The following is a 17,631-nucleotide window of genomic DNA, read 5'->3' on the forward strand; positions in this document are numbered from 1 at the left end:
GGCAATTGCAATGTTATTTGCTGGCTGCCATCTTGATGTCCAAGGCCTTTTGTTGCTAGGAAACTCGGTGTGTTTCTGTAACATTGTTCAATTACATGGTTAAATGACCCACTGGTATCGAGTTTCAAGCACCACTGAAACATGTCTAGTCATCATGTCTGCACATGTGAGAATATTTTAGGAAAATTGAAAAAGCATACAGGGAAGTATGTACATATGCACTGATTGAAAGGATCTCGCCAGGAAAATCCCATGGACATTAAACATTTCATTTCCAAGGTCAGAAAAAGGGAGTGAATGACAGCAGCTTATAGCCACATTATTATAGCAAACTAAGATGTGAAATACATGTTAAAGCCATTACACATTAAGGTTTTAAAACTACAGTGCTTTACATCTTGAAAAATGTGTGTAAGTTGTAGGAAATAGGCATGATGTCCACATGACTCAGATACTTCAGGGCTGATGCAAAGTCCATCAATGTCAGGTTTTTAACGGGCTGTAATGAGACCAGGAAGATATTTTCTTTGTCTTTCAGTTGTTTAGTCACCATCAGACTGCCTTCAAGTATAGTAATGAGCTTCTTTATAATGGCCACTGTTATTTAAGAGTCATCAGCTGCAGTTTTCTTTGATTCACTCTGGTTCTTTCCTCTCCTGAAGCAGAAAAGACCCAGCAATGCCATGGTGCAGGCTTTTGAACTTGTCACTCTTTAGAAAAGAACTGGTGCCACCTATATATCTTTGGTATTTCTTGGGTATTTTGTATTTTGTTAAGCAGGCCTGTAAAAGATGTTGTTTGGGCATATCCTTGTCCACGGTTTGTTTATTCCTTATTTGGTCCAAATTCCCAAGGGAACAGTGAGAGCTGACATTCAAAGAATGACTAAGGACAGGGTAGGGGTAGATGAAAGTGATAATGCTATTTTGGGGTTGAAATACTTGTGATACTTCTGCTGTTTCCAGCAGTCATTCTTAAACTTCAGCATTTTGTTCTGCCTGAGGATTGCTCTCATATTGAGAAATCTCTGCCTGTTCAAGTTAACTTTCTTACACACTGATACTGATACTGGAGTGCCAGTTGAGCCCTTGCCCTAAGAAGTAGTTAGCCATGGAAAGACTCTGTAAATCAGTAACTCTCCTTCTGTATCACAAGAAAATACACAACTGAAACCATATCCTCAAAAGCATGCCCATGGAATAGAATACTTGATATGTTTTAATATTAATGCTTAGGCAAGGCCTGCAAGTCCTTTGGAATGCAGACACGTTATTCTCTTGTAAAACATGCCCTCACTACTTACACTGAAAAGCAATGATTCTTTACACCCATGGGGGTGCTTTCTGTCTTACACCCTGTGTGGCTTCCTATCTTTCTTCTTGTGAACTTCTCTTTAGACACTTGCTGTTACCCTTTGTGTGAGTTTTAAAGTTTGATGTGGTTCCCAAAGGCCATACTACCTGCTGTCAGGAGCAGGTAGGCTTTTCCTTGCCTGGAATCCTTTTATTTTCCCTCTTCCTTTTTGTGTGCTTGATTTGTTTGCATCAAACAAACCTTCTGGTTTTAATAATTCATTTGAATCTTATCTTGTTTTGTAACCACATGGGTTCTGGGAGGATGGGATTTCAGTGCTGAACCTGGGTGAGAATTTTCATATTCATGGAACACAGACCCACAGCACGTTGTTCAAAGCAATGGGGGGGGTCTCTTTTGGTTTGCAGGTCCTTAAACATTTCTCCATGGAAGTAAGGAATCCTGTATGACAAATTTGAGCCCCCAGCACTTGCTTTGCTTTCCTTAGTTAGCATGAGAATCACATCTACATATCCTTTGGAATTAGACCATAGATCCATGGCAGTTAAAATCTACTTGTTTGCCTTTATTAAACCAAAGTCACTCTTCAGTCTCCATTCACCCAGAGGTGCTGTGGCTGCCCACACTTGGCTCTTCAGACAGCTGAGCCAGCACTGCCTTTCTCATTGAACCAGGCAATAACTCGAGAGATTTTTAAAACTACAGAGAAGGGGAAAAAAAAAAACCCTCTCTGTAATTTGAAAGTAGAATGGACTCTAAAGCGATTACATTTTACATCTCTGTTGTGGCAAATAGAATTGGATCCAGTGTTGATGTGCTGGAACTGTGTGCTGTTGGGTGTGTGCTGGGCACACTGTTGGTGAGCTGAGCTTGATTGCTCCCAGCTAATAAACTCTGACTTTGAACTTGAGCTGCAAAGGGTCATCACGTGACCCTGATCATGCACAACAGTGCCGTGTCTCCATACAGCGTGCAATTACTGGCATGTGAAAACGAAGCATGAAGTGTATATTCAGTTTTGGCATGCATAGCAGTTTATTGGACTCCTAAAAAGTCAGACTTTCAGCTGATTTTTCTTCTTCTTTCTGAAGCAATAAAAAAAAAATCTGTTTTCAGGAGACTTATAATCAGAAGATAAAATTTAATGAGAATTAACACATTCAGTGAGAAGTTATTTACTTCAGAAGAGTATCATTCTTCAGGAGTTAAACAGAGGACAGGGCTTAGTTTCTGAAACTAGAGGAATGTAAATTCAGCTTTCTTTTAACTGTGTATTTTGTTAAGCCTGTCCTGTGCCAATGGCTATCAGGGTGCTGATAAAACAGGCCAAGGGGTACACTTGCCTTCATTCCAAGTAGTCCTTTTAAAAGCAGCAATATATTCTAGAGGACAATCTAGTTACAATTTCATGACTCTGTGGATCTGGGAAGCTGTGGATAAGCTTTCACTGGAGATTTTGTGGTTACTTTCTAGACTGGGAAGGGCCTGTACATCCTGATGTCTCGCTTTGTAGTTTGAGTTCTCTGAGTGAAGGTGTGGCACAAACACAAGACAGATTGAACTAGATTAGCAGGGGTTGCCTTTTCCCCATTTTAAAGGAAAATGGGTTGTGGAGAAGTTGAATTTGTTGGTTCTCAACAGATAAATACAGGATAGCTTGTTAGGGGAACAGAACAGGACAAATGACAGTTTTCCCTCTTAGAGATGAAAACCAGTCTATCTGGGAACCTTCTCACTTGGTTCAAATGATTGCCTTTGGGACATGAGTGTTTTAATAGCCTGGAGGTGGGAGCTCAGAAGCCAGGTCAGTAGCATTAATTACTTCCTGTTATGACTTTCTTCATCTGCATATTTCTCATTCTGCTACTGCAATCTCATTAAGCATCTGACTTGATGCTGCCAAACTCATCTGCGGGAGGAGGGGTGACGAGCAGGCAGAAGAAAGTATTAAAGAGTCAGAGGTTTGCTGGCTGGTATTTACAATAATAGGCAAAAGGGAGAAAAGCCCCAATGTGTGTGCTGGGCAGCTCTGCAGTCCTGCCCTTGCTGGGGCTGGAGGTCAAGGCTGACCTCAATGATGTGTATTGTCAGAGTGTGTAGCCCAGCAGTGTCTGTGAAAGAAGAAAAGCCACCGGTTCTTCTCTGCTACACAGAGGGCATGTGCCAATCCCAGAGCACTCTCTGCTCTCCTTTGCCTCAACCAGTTCATTTTCCTGCTGCTGAGAGTTAAAGGCAGATTGCTGTTTAAATCCACTTTTTAGTCCAGCTTATGAAGGATGAAGCAATGGCTTCCTGGGAGGTATGTCAGACTGTATGCTAAAACACACTCCTCAGATTTCAAGACAGCAGCAATGTTCTCTATTGGAATTTTGATTATTATTTCTGTCTTTAAAAAATGTCCTTAATTCCACAACACCTTTCACCTGACTATTATATAAATTCAGGTGAAGCTTACAAGACTTAAGGATGGTTTTGATCATTACAGAGGAATGAACTAATGAGAAACCGAAGAAAATAGGTTTTTATTGGAATAGTTGTGCTTGTGAAGGTATGCTGGGGTGGGAGCACTAGGACAAAGTACCCTTGCACAGCCCTGGTATGCAATCACAAGACTATGCAAGAGCAACCTCAGTCTCCTGGCCACAGTCCAACAAATTGGGTGTGTGGATGCTCCCTCTGCCTCTCTTACTTTAGCTGGTCCATAAGTGGGTCTGTGCAGGTCTCTTACGTGCTGCAATAAAAGTCTGCTGTTTCCAAAGTTGCTGAGTTTGGCTTCAGGAGGAGCTGCAGATAACCACTGCCTCTAAGAATAGAAAATCAAAACTATATGTAATACTTAAAGCAAAGCTTCCTGCCCTGGCCAGCTCAGCAGAAGTCTGCTGTGTTGACACAGGGCCAGGTTCTCAGCTGGTAGAAATGAGCTGAGCTCCACTTGAAGTCAATGGGATTGTGTTAGTTTTCACCAGCAATGGATCTGGCCAAACAAGCATCCCCGCCCCTCTCTCTGTGTGTATGTCTGGCACAAGCCAACTCTACTTGTAGTAAATCCCTGATTTAAATGACCCTTTTAATGTCAAAGTTGCTAATTCTGATAAAAGGCAAATACTGGTAAAGTCTTTTCTTGAAAATGAATTTACCTTGCTGTTCTCAGAAGGGCATTAGCTCACAGTTTTTCTGGCTTCCCTTGATAACTGTTCATATCTTTGAATCTTCTAGAAGGTTATTTATGAAATGTTCCATTTGTTGCTAGTTTTATATATATGCAGCTATATAAAAACTATATATATATATAAATAGTGTGCATATGTGCTTATCTTTTCAATTGCCAAAAATCAATTTACAAAGCAAACCCTAGGCCTTCTGCACAGCTTTGGATGCTTTCATTTACTGGTTTTAATATATGCTGCAGAGATTTGAGTTGTAGCTTTGTTATGAGGTGAGTAATTCTCATGCTTTCAGAGGGGTTCACAGTACTGCAATTTGCTGAGCTGATTAAAAAAAAAAAGAAACTTAGAAGTAAAGCTAGTTAATGACAGATTAATATCAATTGGGAAGAAGGAAAATGTCCTACCTCATATTTAAAGAAGGTATGTTTCCCTAGGAGGATCCAAGAGTGCTCTGTTGTCCTTATGACATGCAAAGAAGGTAGGAAATCCTAAGGAGCGGTCTCTCTTCCACAATTCAAGTAACTTTTGAGCAGGCATAGCACACTCTCTTCCACAATTCAAGTAACTTTTGAGCAGGCATAGCACACTGCAGGGTTCACATCACCAGAAAGCAAACAAACCACCTTGATCCATCCATCAGTCTAATTGGGCAGCGATGGGTGTGAAGCACGCAAAGGTAGGATTTGTTGTGCATAACTGAAGCTGTGCCTAGCTACTTCCAGAACGCCCAGCTTCAGTGAAGTAAATCTCCCACCAAGTGACTAAAGCATATGGGAATTCTGATGCTGTTTAAGAAATGTTGTTCATTAAGTACCACTTAAAATATTCTATATCCAGCCTCAATAGCAGGGTGTTGAAATGATTTTAGGTACTGTGATATGAATATCAAATGAAAAGACATTACTTGTTAGGTATGGGACTAGACAATTAGATTGGTAGTGTTCAAGTATGGAGGTAACCTTTAGAGGTGTCCCAAAAGGAACAGAATGACTCATAACAATGGAAATAGAGAAACAAGCCCTCAGTGGACGTAGGAGATGAAAGTGCCTTCACTTACATGATTGTACTCTTTGTGGTTTCAGGTTAGTTTAACAGTGCTCTGAGGCTTCTGTAGGAGTATTCCTCAACAGCTGTGTTGTTTCAAAACAGTCATCTCAAGTGCAGTGTCTTACCTCACTGAGAAACGTGTGAGTGTCTGATCAGCTGTTTGGTTGCCAAAAAAGCATTTTTAAGGACTAAAAGTGCATTTTCTGATAAAAGGTCATACCACTGAACTCCTTGGCTTAATGCAAGTTCTGTCCTAGGGTAAAAAAAAGTTCACTATAGAGAACAGCATCAAATGCCTATTATATTGTTCTTTGTTTCTTTGCCAACTGTGGATTTAAAATTGGAATCATTCAAAAAGCAGTGGGACATGATGACTCACTCGGTACCTCCTGGGCTTTTGACATTATCGTAAGGCCACATACACTTGAGTGCAAGGTTTAGTTAGTGAATTTCAATAACACAGCTAGCAGACTTTATTGAAACCACAGAGTACCTGATTAACCATAAACAATGATTTATTTCTTCTGAACAGTCCAGGTATTATAGCTGCAGTTACAGGTGTGTTACGCTGAGTGACAACATGAAGGATATTTTCTCAGGTTAAATGTATTCCTTCCAATCCAGGGACATGTTCTAATTGTAATATCTTGTTTTATGAGATTATTCTTTTCAATATTTGTGGAATTAGTGTAACTTCTGTTTTTCACACGTTGTCTTTGAGTTCCCTCTGAAGACTCTCAGTGGAAAGCTTGAGGAATGAGTGTTACATAGAAGAGAGAGATTAAATACAAGGAGTTTGGCCACAGGATGTCCAATACAATTAATTTGGAAAGTCTGCATCTTCACTTAAAAACTGCAGAAAGCAGAGTCCAACAGCACATCTTGCAGGGAAGATCAACGTTATGTTGCCTAGTGTGTCTAAGCTGAGAAGGGAAATACATGTTCCAATAAAATCTTCCTTGCTGGAAATACAGAACGGTTTGCTTGAAACCAAACGTGTATTGCTTCATCTCCACAGGAAAGTAAAGATATATTAAGTCATGTGTCAGCTGAGTTGAATTATTGATGTTGAATTAAACATGTTGAACTCAGAGATTCATCAACGTTATAGTATTATTTGTTGGAAAAGTACCCCCTTCTATCTATTTGGACTGACTTTTTATTATCTTTCTTGTTTATTATCTGTTTTATTTGAGTCAGTGGTTGCTGACCTGACTAATAGCTTTCATCTTTGTACTGCAAGCTGTTTCCATATGTGCAGGTGCTGTGGAATTTATTGTATTTACATTGAAAAAAAAAAATCAAGATCTAGTCAATATGTTGTAGATATTTAAATGAAAATGTTCTTAAGGTAGAATTAAGGGCTAGGATTTAGGGTATCCTGAGTTGAATAAAAGATACATCTAAGAGAAATTCTAACTGAAGGAGAAGAATAAATATTTGGAAATCCAGAAGTCAGAATTTCACCATATCAGAAAGCACAGAATTAAAAATCCACAGTCAACTGGGAATTTACTTTTCTATATCTGCACCTGGTAGAGGAAATCCAGTGAACTGTGTGGATGGAAATGATGCTTAACCCAAAAGACTGATAAGTTTTAGTCTTGTCTGGGCAGAGGTGAAATTGAAACCTTCTTATACTACTGAGAAACCTGGAGTTGGTGGGGATGGCACCAGAGGAGTGAGATCTGGTACATCTCCTACCCCACATGCAGACACACAGCAGTGAGAAAGAGCTTGGACTGACGGACTGGTTTTGCCTACTTTTGCCTATGGTAAAGCACAGCGAGTCTATGTCACCCTCTCTTTCAGTTACCTGAAAAAGCAAATGAATAAACACCTCCCCACGCTATGCTCCCAAACTCATACCAAGAATTTGTGAAGCAGACACTACTCTATGGCCTTCATAATGCCCACTGACATTATTGCCTCTTAAAAGGTGTGTGCCCTGGTCAGGGGGAGCCTGGGAGAAGATGGATTGGAAGCTGGTTGCTGATAAAAACGTTGTAGCAACTGAACTTCAGGGCAGAAACATCTTCTTTTTCTCCTTATCCATGCTGCCTCAGTGGCTATTTCTGTTTCAGAACATGTCATTATAGTAACAGCTTACATTTGGAGACCTTGACTTGACAACCTGCAGTGAGCCACAGGAACCCGACGATGTGTTTGCTAGCGAGTGCCCTTCCCCTTCTGAGAAAGCAGAAGGGATGTTGCTAAGGCTTCCTCACTGCTCATAGAATCAGTCCGTGTTTCTACAATATATTTTTGTCTCCTTTTTTGATGCTGCTTGGCACATTCTTTTCCTCTGCCCTTACACCTTCCACTGTAACTACTGTAGCAGATCCAAAGCCATGGCTGCATTGAAGCCTCAAGGTGTGCATGGATGAGGATGCCATGTGCCCATTAAAGGGGAGCAGGAGAGAAGGGTGATGCCTGTTTAGTCCCACTTTTCCACAGGTGAGCTTCAGCTGGTGTCACCAGCCTCTAGGAGCAGGAGTCCCACACTGCCATCCATCTTCCAGCACAGCCGTGTTCTTTTCCCAACGCTCTCATCAGCTGTAGCAGAAAGAGTGCAGCGCTGAGATCTTGTCAAGAGGGAAATGGTTTCTGAGTGCTTTGTTGAGACACAAACTTGCACAACTAGGAGTACATTCTCTGTTCGTTTAGATGGAGATTTGATGAATTTTACTGCTTACAAGAGGCTGGGAAGTGGCCTATGACATTTGCTCATCTCTTAAGTTCAAGAAATCTTTTTCCTTGAGGAAGTCTCTTGGAAGACGTCTTACTGTTCATGTAATAAGGTGTGCTAATAACTTAAATGATACATGTTCTAATGGAAGTGAAATGCAAGAAGCCAAAACTGCCTTAACAAACACGGTTCATTTAACTGAAAGAGGCAGACTGAGCAGCAGGTGGAAGGGTTAAACAAAAGGAAAAAAGATTATAGAAGTTTGCGGCTTTGGCTTCACTACAAATGGCTCTCTTGCAGACTTTGTAGCATTAGTGTTGTGTCTCATAAACCTTGAAACCATTCATCCATTTAGAAAGATTAAATTGGTTAGTCATCCAGAACATAAAATATACACATCCATTTTGTCTGTTACCCTAAACCATCTGAAGTATAACAAATGCCCGTTGATGCCATTAAACCAAAGCATGGAGTATTAATGATGGCCTCAGCTGTGGTATTTACAGTTTGCCAGCTCTTGTGTTTCTGATAGTATATTCTGCTGTGGTTGCTCAGGGACAGTAAGAGTCTTTGAGTTGGAAAACACAACTGTAATATATGATGTGAGGGGCTCAAAGAAAACATCTTGGTATTAAAGCAGGGAAAATCCTAGAAATGTTACTCTTTTTTTTGTTATTCTTAGAAGGTCAGACTGAAGAGGCACAGACTTTTCTTACAGGATCTTAATATATTTATAATGGCCTGTTGAACAGTTTGCAAAGATAGGTTGGTTTGGTTTCCTAGTTATAGATGAAGCTATTGCTGTTGAAAGTTCTGTTCTGTCACTTAAGGTAGACAAAAATGACCAGGCTCTTCTAAAGTGAGAATTTGTAGAGACTGTTTGTCAGGAAGCAGGTTCATGATTAAAAATGATTGCAGAAGTAGTCTTCTTTCCCAGAGTTAAGCAGGTTTGCAATGGTTGCTTCAGAATACAAAGAAATTTAATTCCTGCTGCTTTGAAATAGGCAAGACATAATCTCTAAGGCAGGGATTTCCACTGTGCTGGAAAAAAAACACTTCCATGCTTTTTAATTGCTACATATAGTGTCTTTAATCAGAGAATCCAGACCAACATCATTAACCTAGGAAGCAAATCCCATTCTGATTTCCTGTTCTATGCTGCAAATGCCAGCTCATAGCTATTGGTGTCATGTATCAACTGTCACTCAAAGCACAGCAGGCTGCCAGCAGTTTTTAAGCATCTGCTTGAGTACCAGCAACTTCTTCAGAGGCACAAGGAGGTACTCCAAAGGAAATATGCACTCCTGAGCTTCACCAGCTCCTCTATTCACAAGGAGCACATGAGCACTCTGCCCTCATTGCCTCTCATGTTGGCAGCCTGAGCTGGAGCCTCCTGAGGAAGACGAGAGTGCTTCCAGGGAGCCTGGCAGATTCTGCATCACACACTGTACTTAGGTTTAGCTTGGATTTGGTTTAGTTTGTTTTCCTGAAACATTTTTAGTGTCTAAAAAGTAACAAGCCTCCCTCCCCATACCCTCAACATTTGTCTTTTTGTGATTTGTATTTGCAGTAGAGTACCAGCAAGGAGAGAGGTGATCTGAAAGAGGCAGAACCTCATAAATTGTTTGTGTGGGAAAGGCTGTCTTTCCTTTTCTCTAACTGATGGCATGCCAAGTTTATTTTACAGTATTTACAGTAAGATTTGTTTGTTTTGATACCCTTTGTATGTTGTTAGGGAAAAAGCATAAGAAAATCTCCAGGAAGTTTATAGTTTCTGATGAGACAAGGGTTTAGGCTTTTGTTTTCTTTCTTGTTCTTATGCATTTTATTAGAAACATAATAAATGAAGGCATATGAGATTGCATTTGGGTAAGTTATTCCTGACTGTCATTTATTTTCTCTATATGAATTTGTTGCTTAGGAAAGACCTCAAAGCAGCAGGCTAAGAAAGTGAAACTGTTAGTTCATTCTGATGAGAGCAGATGCAGAATGGGCAGGAACAACACTGGTTTCTCCTTTCTGACTCTCATCTCTGCCCTCGGCACATCACTGCTGGAACAGGAAGAATGTGCAGTCTCTGCTTGGGTAGTTGAGATCCAGACAGATGACAAGGGGAATAAATTTATCTGTGATGGAGCAGTCAGTCCCTGGAGTGGCTGCACAGGCAGCAGATTGTCTGTACAGGGGCTCCTGTGCCTGCCAGCTCTGGCGCTCAGCTCTGGAGCCAATGTCACCAAGAGGAGCCTCAGGTCTCCCTGGGGCTCACAGCTCAACCCCACCTGCATTACAAGAGAGTCCTTCCAGGGAGGCAGATGCTGCCCTCCCTATTTTGTTGCACTGAAAGGGAAATAGAGGCATTTGGTTTTAAAGTCAAAGCCTTTGTTATTCAAACCAATCTTCTGAAAACATTGTAGGGGCTTGGGTTACCGTAAGAGCTGAGAAATAGGAGCCTAATAGTACATTTAATGCGCCATGACAAATAGAACAGAATTGTCTTATCTCTCCCTAACCTTTGCTGGAAAAGAACAGGTAGACTCAGTGCCTTTGCTCTGTGTGGTGGAAACATTCATTACCAAGTGCCATGTTTGACTGTCTGGGGTGAAGCATGATTGCTAAATGTTAGAAGCTGTTTCTAGAGAGCTGGGAAGGGATTTTGCTAAGAGCAGACTGTCTTGCTGGCCCCCTTCCATCCCTGCTAATGGAGCAGCCATCCTCTCTGCCCTGGCAATTCCTTTTCCAGGATAATATAGTCAAGATGTATAGGGTAGCTGAATAGGCATGGCCTTCCTTTTGCAGACTGTGATGTCTACACCATCAAGCAGGGAAGAATATTTTAGGGTCAGTCAGCCTCTTAAAGTTAGTACCAGGAGATGCTGGCACAATTGGTCACTGTTTCCTTATACCTATCAGGAGCAGACAGCCTCTCAAATCCTATGCTTGGGTGAATGTATTCATTATATTTAACTTTTATGCAACATTCTTTCATCTTCCCTGGACTTCATATTTGTTAATGAATCCCCCAGCACCCAGGGATTACTAGCAATGCTTTGCAAGGGAAAATGGAAACAAGCAAGAAGAGGTCAAATGACTGGGCCAAGGTCATGGCAGAAGTTTTGTCTAAAGAACATTATGTTCTGCAAGATAAAAGCGTTGTTAACTGGTCTGGCCTTGGGCCTCAGCTTCCATTTTGGGGGTGAGGGGGTTGTTTCTGGGGCGCAGTTTTGGTATTGTCTGGAGTATTTAGAGCTTCCCTTTAGCACTTTGTTTTTTGCTGAGACAGAGGAGTGTTGTTTTCAGAAGATGGTGGGAAATTTCCTAGAAGGGAGAATGTCTCACGTGGTGGAACTTCTGTGCCCTGTCTGCTCAGTTTTGCACTTACAAGTAGGGGCACCTGACTAATGAAATGTAATTGGTTGTTTCTTCAAAGCCATTGCAGAGATCCAGCTCCCCAGTTCATTTTAAAAATAAACAGCTTTCTTGTCTGGCACACCTAGGCCTTTTTGGAAGGTCTGCACTCATAATAGTGAATCCAGTAAGGTATCTGACAGCAACTACTGCAAGTATAGACTATGCTCACTGTGCCTTATTCTCCCCAGGACTTGAAGGATGACCGGAGCGATGAAGAGGAGGAAGATTCAGTTACAGATGATGAAGAGGAGTCTACAAAGAACGTCAACAAGAATGGCTGTGGGTCAAGCAAACATCTCCTCAACAGCAGTCACCACTAGGCTCCTCCTGCCTCACCTCCTGCAGTGATTTCTACTCTGTTTTTAACCCAACCTACAGGAGAGAATTGAAGTCAAAAGGCTTATGAGAAACGGACTGATTTTTTTTGTTGGCTACCAGACCTGGAATAAAACCCCAGTTTAGAGAGGAGGGAAAATGACCCACTTTCTGAATGGTTACTAAATGTTTGAAAGGCCAATGGACGTGCTGACTGACAATACTCAACAAGGCCAAAGCTTAGATCATTTAGTGTTCCATCAATTCTAATGCTATTTTTCATTCTGATGTATTTCACCAAGCAGTTTAATTTGCAGATGGTTTGCGGTTGGTAGGTAGGTAGTGTGAAGTCCATTAGGAACCAAAATTACTCAATGTGGGGGAAAAAAATGGATAGTGGTGTACAGTGACTAGCATTTTAGTCTCTACTTTTCAGTTTAAACCATCATCAAAATGGCTGGGTTTTGGTACAGTTTGTTTCCTGGACATCGGTGGAAGTGAACAAGGAAGAAGTTAAATTGCTTGTCTGTGCAGAGCTGGCTTCACTGGAGAGATACAGTCCATTTCCAAAATATGCTGTGTGATAGTTCAGATACTGTGTTCTAGGATTTACCTGTCAATGAAGTCACTGTTAAAAAAGAGCAAAACTCAGCCCTGGTTCTCCGTTGAGCTCTAGGTTTCACAGATGTCTTTCCAATCATTTTGGCTCATTGTTGGAACAGAGTGGGCAATGGAGAGGGAAGGTAGAGAATGAAAATTTGGTCTTCTCACAGGTTCTTTTGTACTTCTCGTCTTTAAAACTACTGAACAGCCTCTGCTCCTCACATCTACAGCCCAGAGGATTAAAAATACGTCTTATCCATTCCCTCCTAGTCAGCTTGTCTCAGCAGTGGTGGGTGACTGTCTTCTCAGGAGTCCACTAAATCCTGTTTTGTTGTTCCTGGACGTGTCTGGGCACTGGGGGAGCATGGGAGTGATGAGGAATGTCACAGTGCACTGCATTCATTTGATATGGGGGATCTGTGTTTCTGCCTCTGCTCTTGAAAACTGGGAATCACATTGGCTAGAGCCAAACTTAGCTGTGAGTATGTGACTTGGGCCACATACTGTTGTTTATGCTATAAGAAGTGGTGGAACAGTGGAGGTTTTATCAGCTCCTTTTACCAAAAGTGCCTCTATCACAAGTTTGCACGCTTGTTCTAATGCTAGTGCAGAGTGCAGCAGCATTTTTAGTGCCGGCTCTTTCCATGGATAGCCTGGGCCTTTTAAACAGGGTGGAACCAGTCTCATTTCCAGATGCATTTAGCTCACAAGGTCATAAATGATTTGAGTCATAAGTTTTAGAGGTGAGAAGCTCACCATGTGGTTCTACAGTAGCTGAGATCATCTGGTGAACTAAATCCAGTAGCTTGACGGAGACCAGCGGGACCGCTTCTAGAACTGCCTCGGTGCAGAGCGTTTGGTTCAGGAAGACTCTTTTCCCCTTAGGGCTGCCCAGGCAGGAACTTGGTGACCTACAAGTAGCACTACATGGCTGACTTGTTTTCTCAAGATTTCCCTGGCAAAGGGGGTGTGTAATTCAGTGACTGACGTGATTGAAAGAATGGGAAATGTTTGAGATGTCAGATAGGAAGAAAGAAGTGCACTTACAAGAAAGTGTAGGAGTACTTTGTTCCAGAGGCTGGTAGTGTGCAAACACCTACCTGTGGTCTCTTGAACTAGGCTGTGTTTAATTTTTGACGTATTTTGGACCATGTAATATCTCAACTGTTTCTGTTTTATCACAAAGAGGATTACACTGAGAGAGGAGAGCATCTGAGGAGGTTGGGAAACGTGCAGTGGCAGGGCTTGGCTCCTGAATCTGTGGCTGCAGTTCAGCAGCGCTGAGGGGACAGAATTCCCTCAGTAGCTGTTGTGTAGCAGCAGGTTTCCTTACATAGCTGTGAAGAATACCTTAAATACTGCACTGTGGATTTATTGGATGTGTAAGTCCTTCTTACATCATCTAGAGCAACTGGTGAGTTTGGCAGGGTCACAGTTGCTTATCGGGGCCTGTTTATTGCCTACATGAAAAGATCCTAACAAAATGTAGAAACCCGAGTCTCAGAGCCTTTATGTTCCCTTTGGGAGCAGTGGAGACAACAACCCTTTCTGCAAGACATAATGGGCTTTGGGGAGGTGGCCAGGGAGTTATCATTTAATTTTGGTGCCAGAAAGCTTTCCTGCTATGGCTAGGAAAGGAATTCAGGGAAGGAAACACGAAGACTGGTGTCGTCACAGAAGTGAGCCTCTGAACAACTACTGAGTCTTAAACTGGAATTTATAGTCTCACTGAGGCCAAATCTTGCCCTTCCTACTCGGACAAGTCTCCCACTGAAGCCAATTAACTCAGTTGGAGTCTTGCCTAGGAAAAATGTTGGATTGCAGTTATCCAGCCTACTTACCAGATCTGTTGTTTTAAATCCACGTGAAACCAGGGTCTTAAAAGAGGAGTAAAAAGTAGATACATACGTTCAAACATAAAATGTGGAGGCAAATTTTGGATGAGTACAAAAGCACATGGAAGAAAATAATGTCCTGAAGGAAAAGGTCAAGTCTAAGCACAGTGAACAACCAAACAACTACATTATGTTGTGGTTAGGGGTATGGAAGGAGGCAAGGCCCTGGAAAGTGCTTCTGAGGGTGATTCTAGAATGCCAACACACATTTGTATCTTTACTCTCTTTTATGTTGTGCATATTAGGGCTGCTTAGGAGGCTCCTTGTATTTGAGGAATGTGAGAATAACATGAAAATACAGAGATACTTTTTTTTTTTGCCCAGGAGTGCTCATATGTGACTGAGGTGCTGTTTCCCAGTTAGAGTGCTAAATGTCTCACGAGAGCACACCTGAGACAAGTCAGACATGGACTTTAAGCTGAGGAGAGCAGGAAAGCTGCACTGAAAACATGGGAGCTGTGCTGATCTAGATCAGCTGAAGAGCTGTGCCATATTTCTTGTTCTTTCCATTTCTGCCTTCCTAGTCAGGAAGATCACCGAGGTTCTGACTTACCATCTCTTCCCATGGGCAGACAAACACAAGAGAAGGTGTTTCAGCCCAAATAACGGACGATAGCAGAATCCTTCAGTTTTATTATCTGAATTCATTTGATGTGTTTTTTTAAACTTACGAGCAAGAATAAAGTAGATGGAAAACAAATGGAACCAGGGATGTGTGAGTTTTGGCTACGAACAACTTGCAACCTGCGAAGAATTAAAAAAAAAAAAAAGAAAAATCTTGCTGATTTAGAAAGAAAAACAACATCTCCACAGGCACTTCCCCCAGCTGTGGGGCCGAGGAACAGCACAGAACCAGCGGGCAGAAACGAAAGGCCATGCTGAGAACAAGAACTAGGTCAGTTGTGAGAACGTCAGAGAGAGCTGGTGGCTGCCTGGGAGCTGGGGAACCTTTCTGGAGGGAGCAGTGAGCCAGGGTTGTACCTCAGAGCTGACTTCATGGGTTGTGTTCCAAATCCCAGAAACTGGGAGCTGCTTCTTCCCAGCCCAGGCAGTTGCTTCACAGAATCAGAGAATGGTAGGGTTGGAAGGGACCTTTAAAAGTCCATATTTTTCCTACCACAAAAGAAGCTGGTCTAACAAAAGTTGTAGCTGAGCAGTGAAATAAGGATGATGAAATTCCCACTGAAATTCACGGGAGCTTTTCCCAGGATGCTGACGGAAACAGGATCCAGCTCGGTCGCTAAGGGCAGTGTGGCACTGCTCAGCCTGGGTTGCAGGTGACAAAGGCTACAATCTGAGGCCACGTCTACCAAGGAATGGCATGAGGAGCTGTGGTGATCATGACTGCCAGAGTATGTGAGTGCATGAAAGGGCTGCTGATGGTGAGGAGAACAGGGAGCTGAGAGATAAGCCCCAACAGCAGCTCAAATACAGACCTGACAGCACCAAGAAGCACGAAGTAAAGCAGTAAGAAGGCTAAGAAGAAAAAAAACCCTCTAGACGAGGAGGAGAGAGGGTGGTTCAGTAATAGTGGGGGTCAGCCCTTTCCAAGCAGCAGAAGTCAGCTTTGCCAGGACTCCCAAGTGAACTCTGTAGCCAGAACAACTCCTTTTCCCTGAGCAGCAGTGGTTTCAGACTGAGCCCAGCCAATGAGTTTTCCAAGGCACGAGCAAAGGCTGTAGATCTGGGAAACACTCCTTCAGAAAGTTGCCCAGTATGTGAATGAGGGGACAGGGAGGGACTCAGCTTGGGTAGCCTGCAGCTGTGGCAGGTTCACCTACAGTTGCTGGGCAGAAGAAAGCTCCTGAAAGTCATTTCCAGTGCTAGCACATATGGGTAAGGTTCATGGTTATGTCATGGGCTGTGTACAATGCAGAAGTCCTGGTGTTTCAGGAGAAGAATCTGTGGGAAGCGGGAGCTAAATCTTATCAGGCTGTGCTAAACGTTATCAGGCTATGCAAGGCCTACCTAGTTCCTCTGCTATTTTAAAGGAGGAATTATTCAGCAACAAAAGAATGTTGCATATGTTTTCCCATTGCAAGGGGCAATGAGGTCAGAGTGCAGTCCTGTGGTTGGAGCTTTTTTCCCCTTTGAATTCGTTGGGTCCTGCAAGGATGACACTTGAGCAGAAAACAGGCCGTTGTCCTGACGTGAGGCCTACCCTGTAGCCCACACTATATACTGCAGGGTGTGCACAGCGCTTATTGAACTTGGCAGTGCCCTCCACATCCACTTTTGTGCTGCAGCTTCCCCTCCTTCCCCCAGTTGTGACTCTGCTGGGACAAAAATCCAAGCAAGAGGGAAGCTGGGCTGGCTTGCCCTGCCCTGGCACTCATGGCTGGCACGAGGGGAATGGTAAACCAGCACCGCCACGTCTCTGCCTGGGGATTGCCACTATGGCTGCTCCAGCTCTTCTGGGCAAGGAATGTTTATTTTGTTAACATTTAGAGATCTGTCCAAAGCAGGTATCTGAGCTTGTGGGGTTAGCCCTGCATGTGGACAGATGCAGGGCCCCAGCAGCCCCACGGCCTGCAGCTGAGCCTCCCCATGCCGGACCATGGAAGGCCACCTTCCTTCCACTGAACCTTAGTGAGAGGAAGACAAATCCCTGCTCTGTAGCACAATGTCGAGAACACAAAACCTCTAAGTTTCTCTGTTTTACACTTCAGAGAGGAAATAAACATCTCCTGGGCCTTGCCCCTGGTTCTGCCTGATGGCTCTTGGCAAAGCCCAGAGTAACCCTCTGTAGGTGCTGCCTGCTGTGGTGAGAAATCGCCAGTACCTCTGACACTAAAGCCGTGTTGGCTACCTGGTTATTGCTGCGAGGGCCCACGAGGTGGCAATAGCAGGACACGGCTCCCGGGGAGCACTTTTGTCCATCTTTTTTGCTGTTTAAAACAAAGAGAATCTAGAGAAGACTGGGGTGCAAAAGCGTTCCTTGCAACTGTTCCTTGCACTTGGTTGGTCTCTAACTGTGAAATAGTGGTCTGGTACGTTGCCAGTAAAAAAAGCACCGCAGATTTTGCTGAGAGGAAGTGTTGGTACCACATCCAGAGGGCTGGCACTCACCTGGGTGTCACAGCCACCCTTTCCCCAGAGGTGCAGTGCTCCCCTTCTGACTCCCTGGTACCAGAGCTGTACCTGGGGCAAGGGCTGGGGAGGAAAGCATATTACATCTTCTCTGCTTTCTCAC

The 17,631-nt window shown here is 43.0% G+C and overlaps 1 protein-coding gene across 2 annotated transcripts in view; it reads left to right on the plus strand.

The window, feature by feature from the left end:
* The window catches only part of CERS3 (ceramide synthase 3), a 49,598-nt gene extending 34,613 nt beyond the window's left edge, over window positions 1–14,985 (plus strand). For both annotated transcript variants that reach the window (XM_062000014.1, XM_062000013.1), the window contains exon 11: window positions 11,814–14,985. In XM_062000014.1, coding sequence (XP_061855998.1) covers window positions 11,814–11,945 — 132 coding nt within the window. In that variant the 3' untranslated portion in view covers window positions 11,946–14,985. The remainder of the gene's footprint in view (window positions 1–11,813) is intronic.
* Window positions 14,986–17,631: the final 2,646 nt, after the last annotated feature.

This window comes from Colius striatus, chromosome 7 (assembly GCF_028858725.1).
Source record: "Colius striatus isolate bColStr4 chromosome 7, bColStr4.1.hap1, whole genome shotgun sequence".
Classification (NCBI taxonomy): Eukaryota; Metazoa; Chordata; class Aves; order Coliiformes; family Coliidae; genus Colius; species Colius striatus.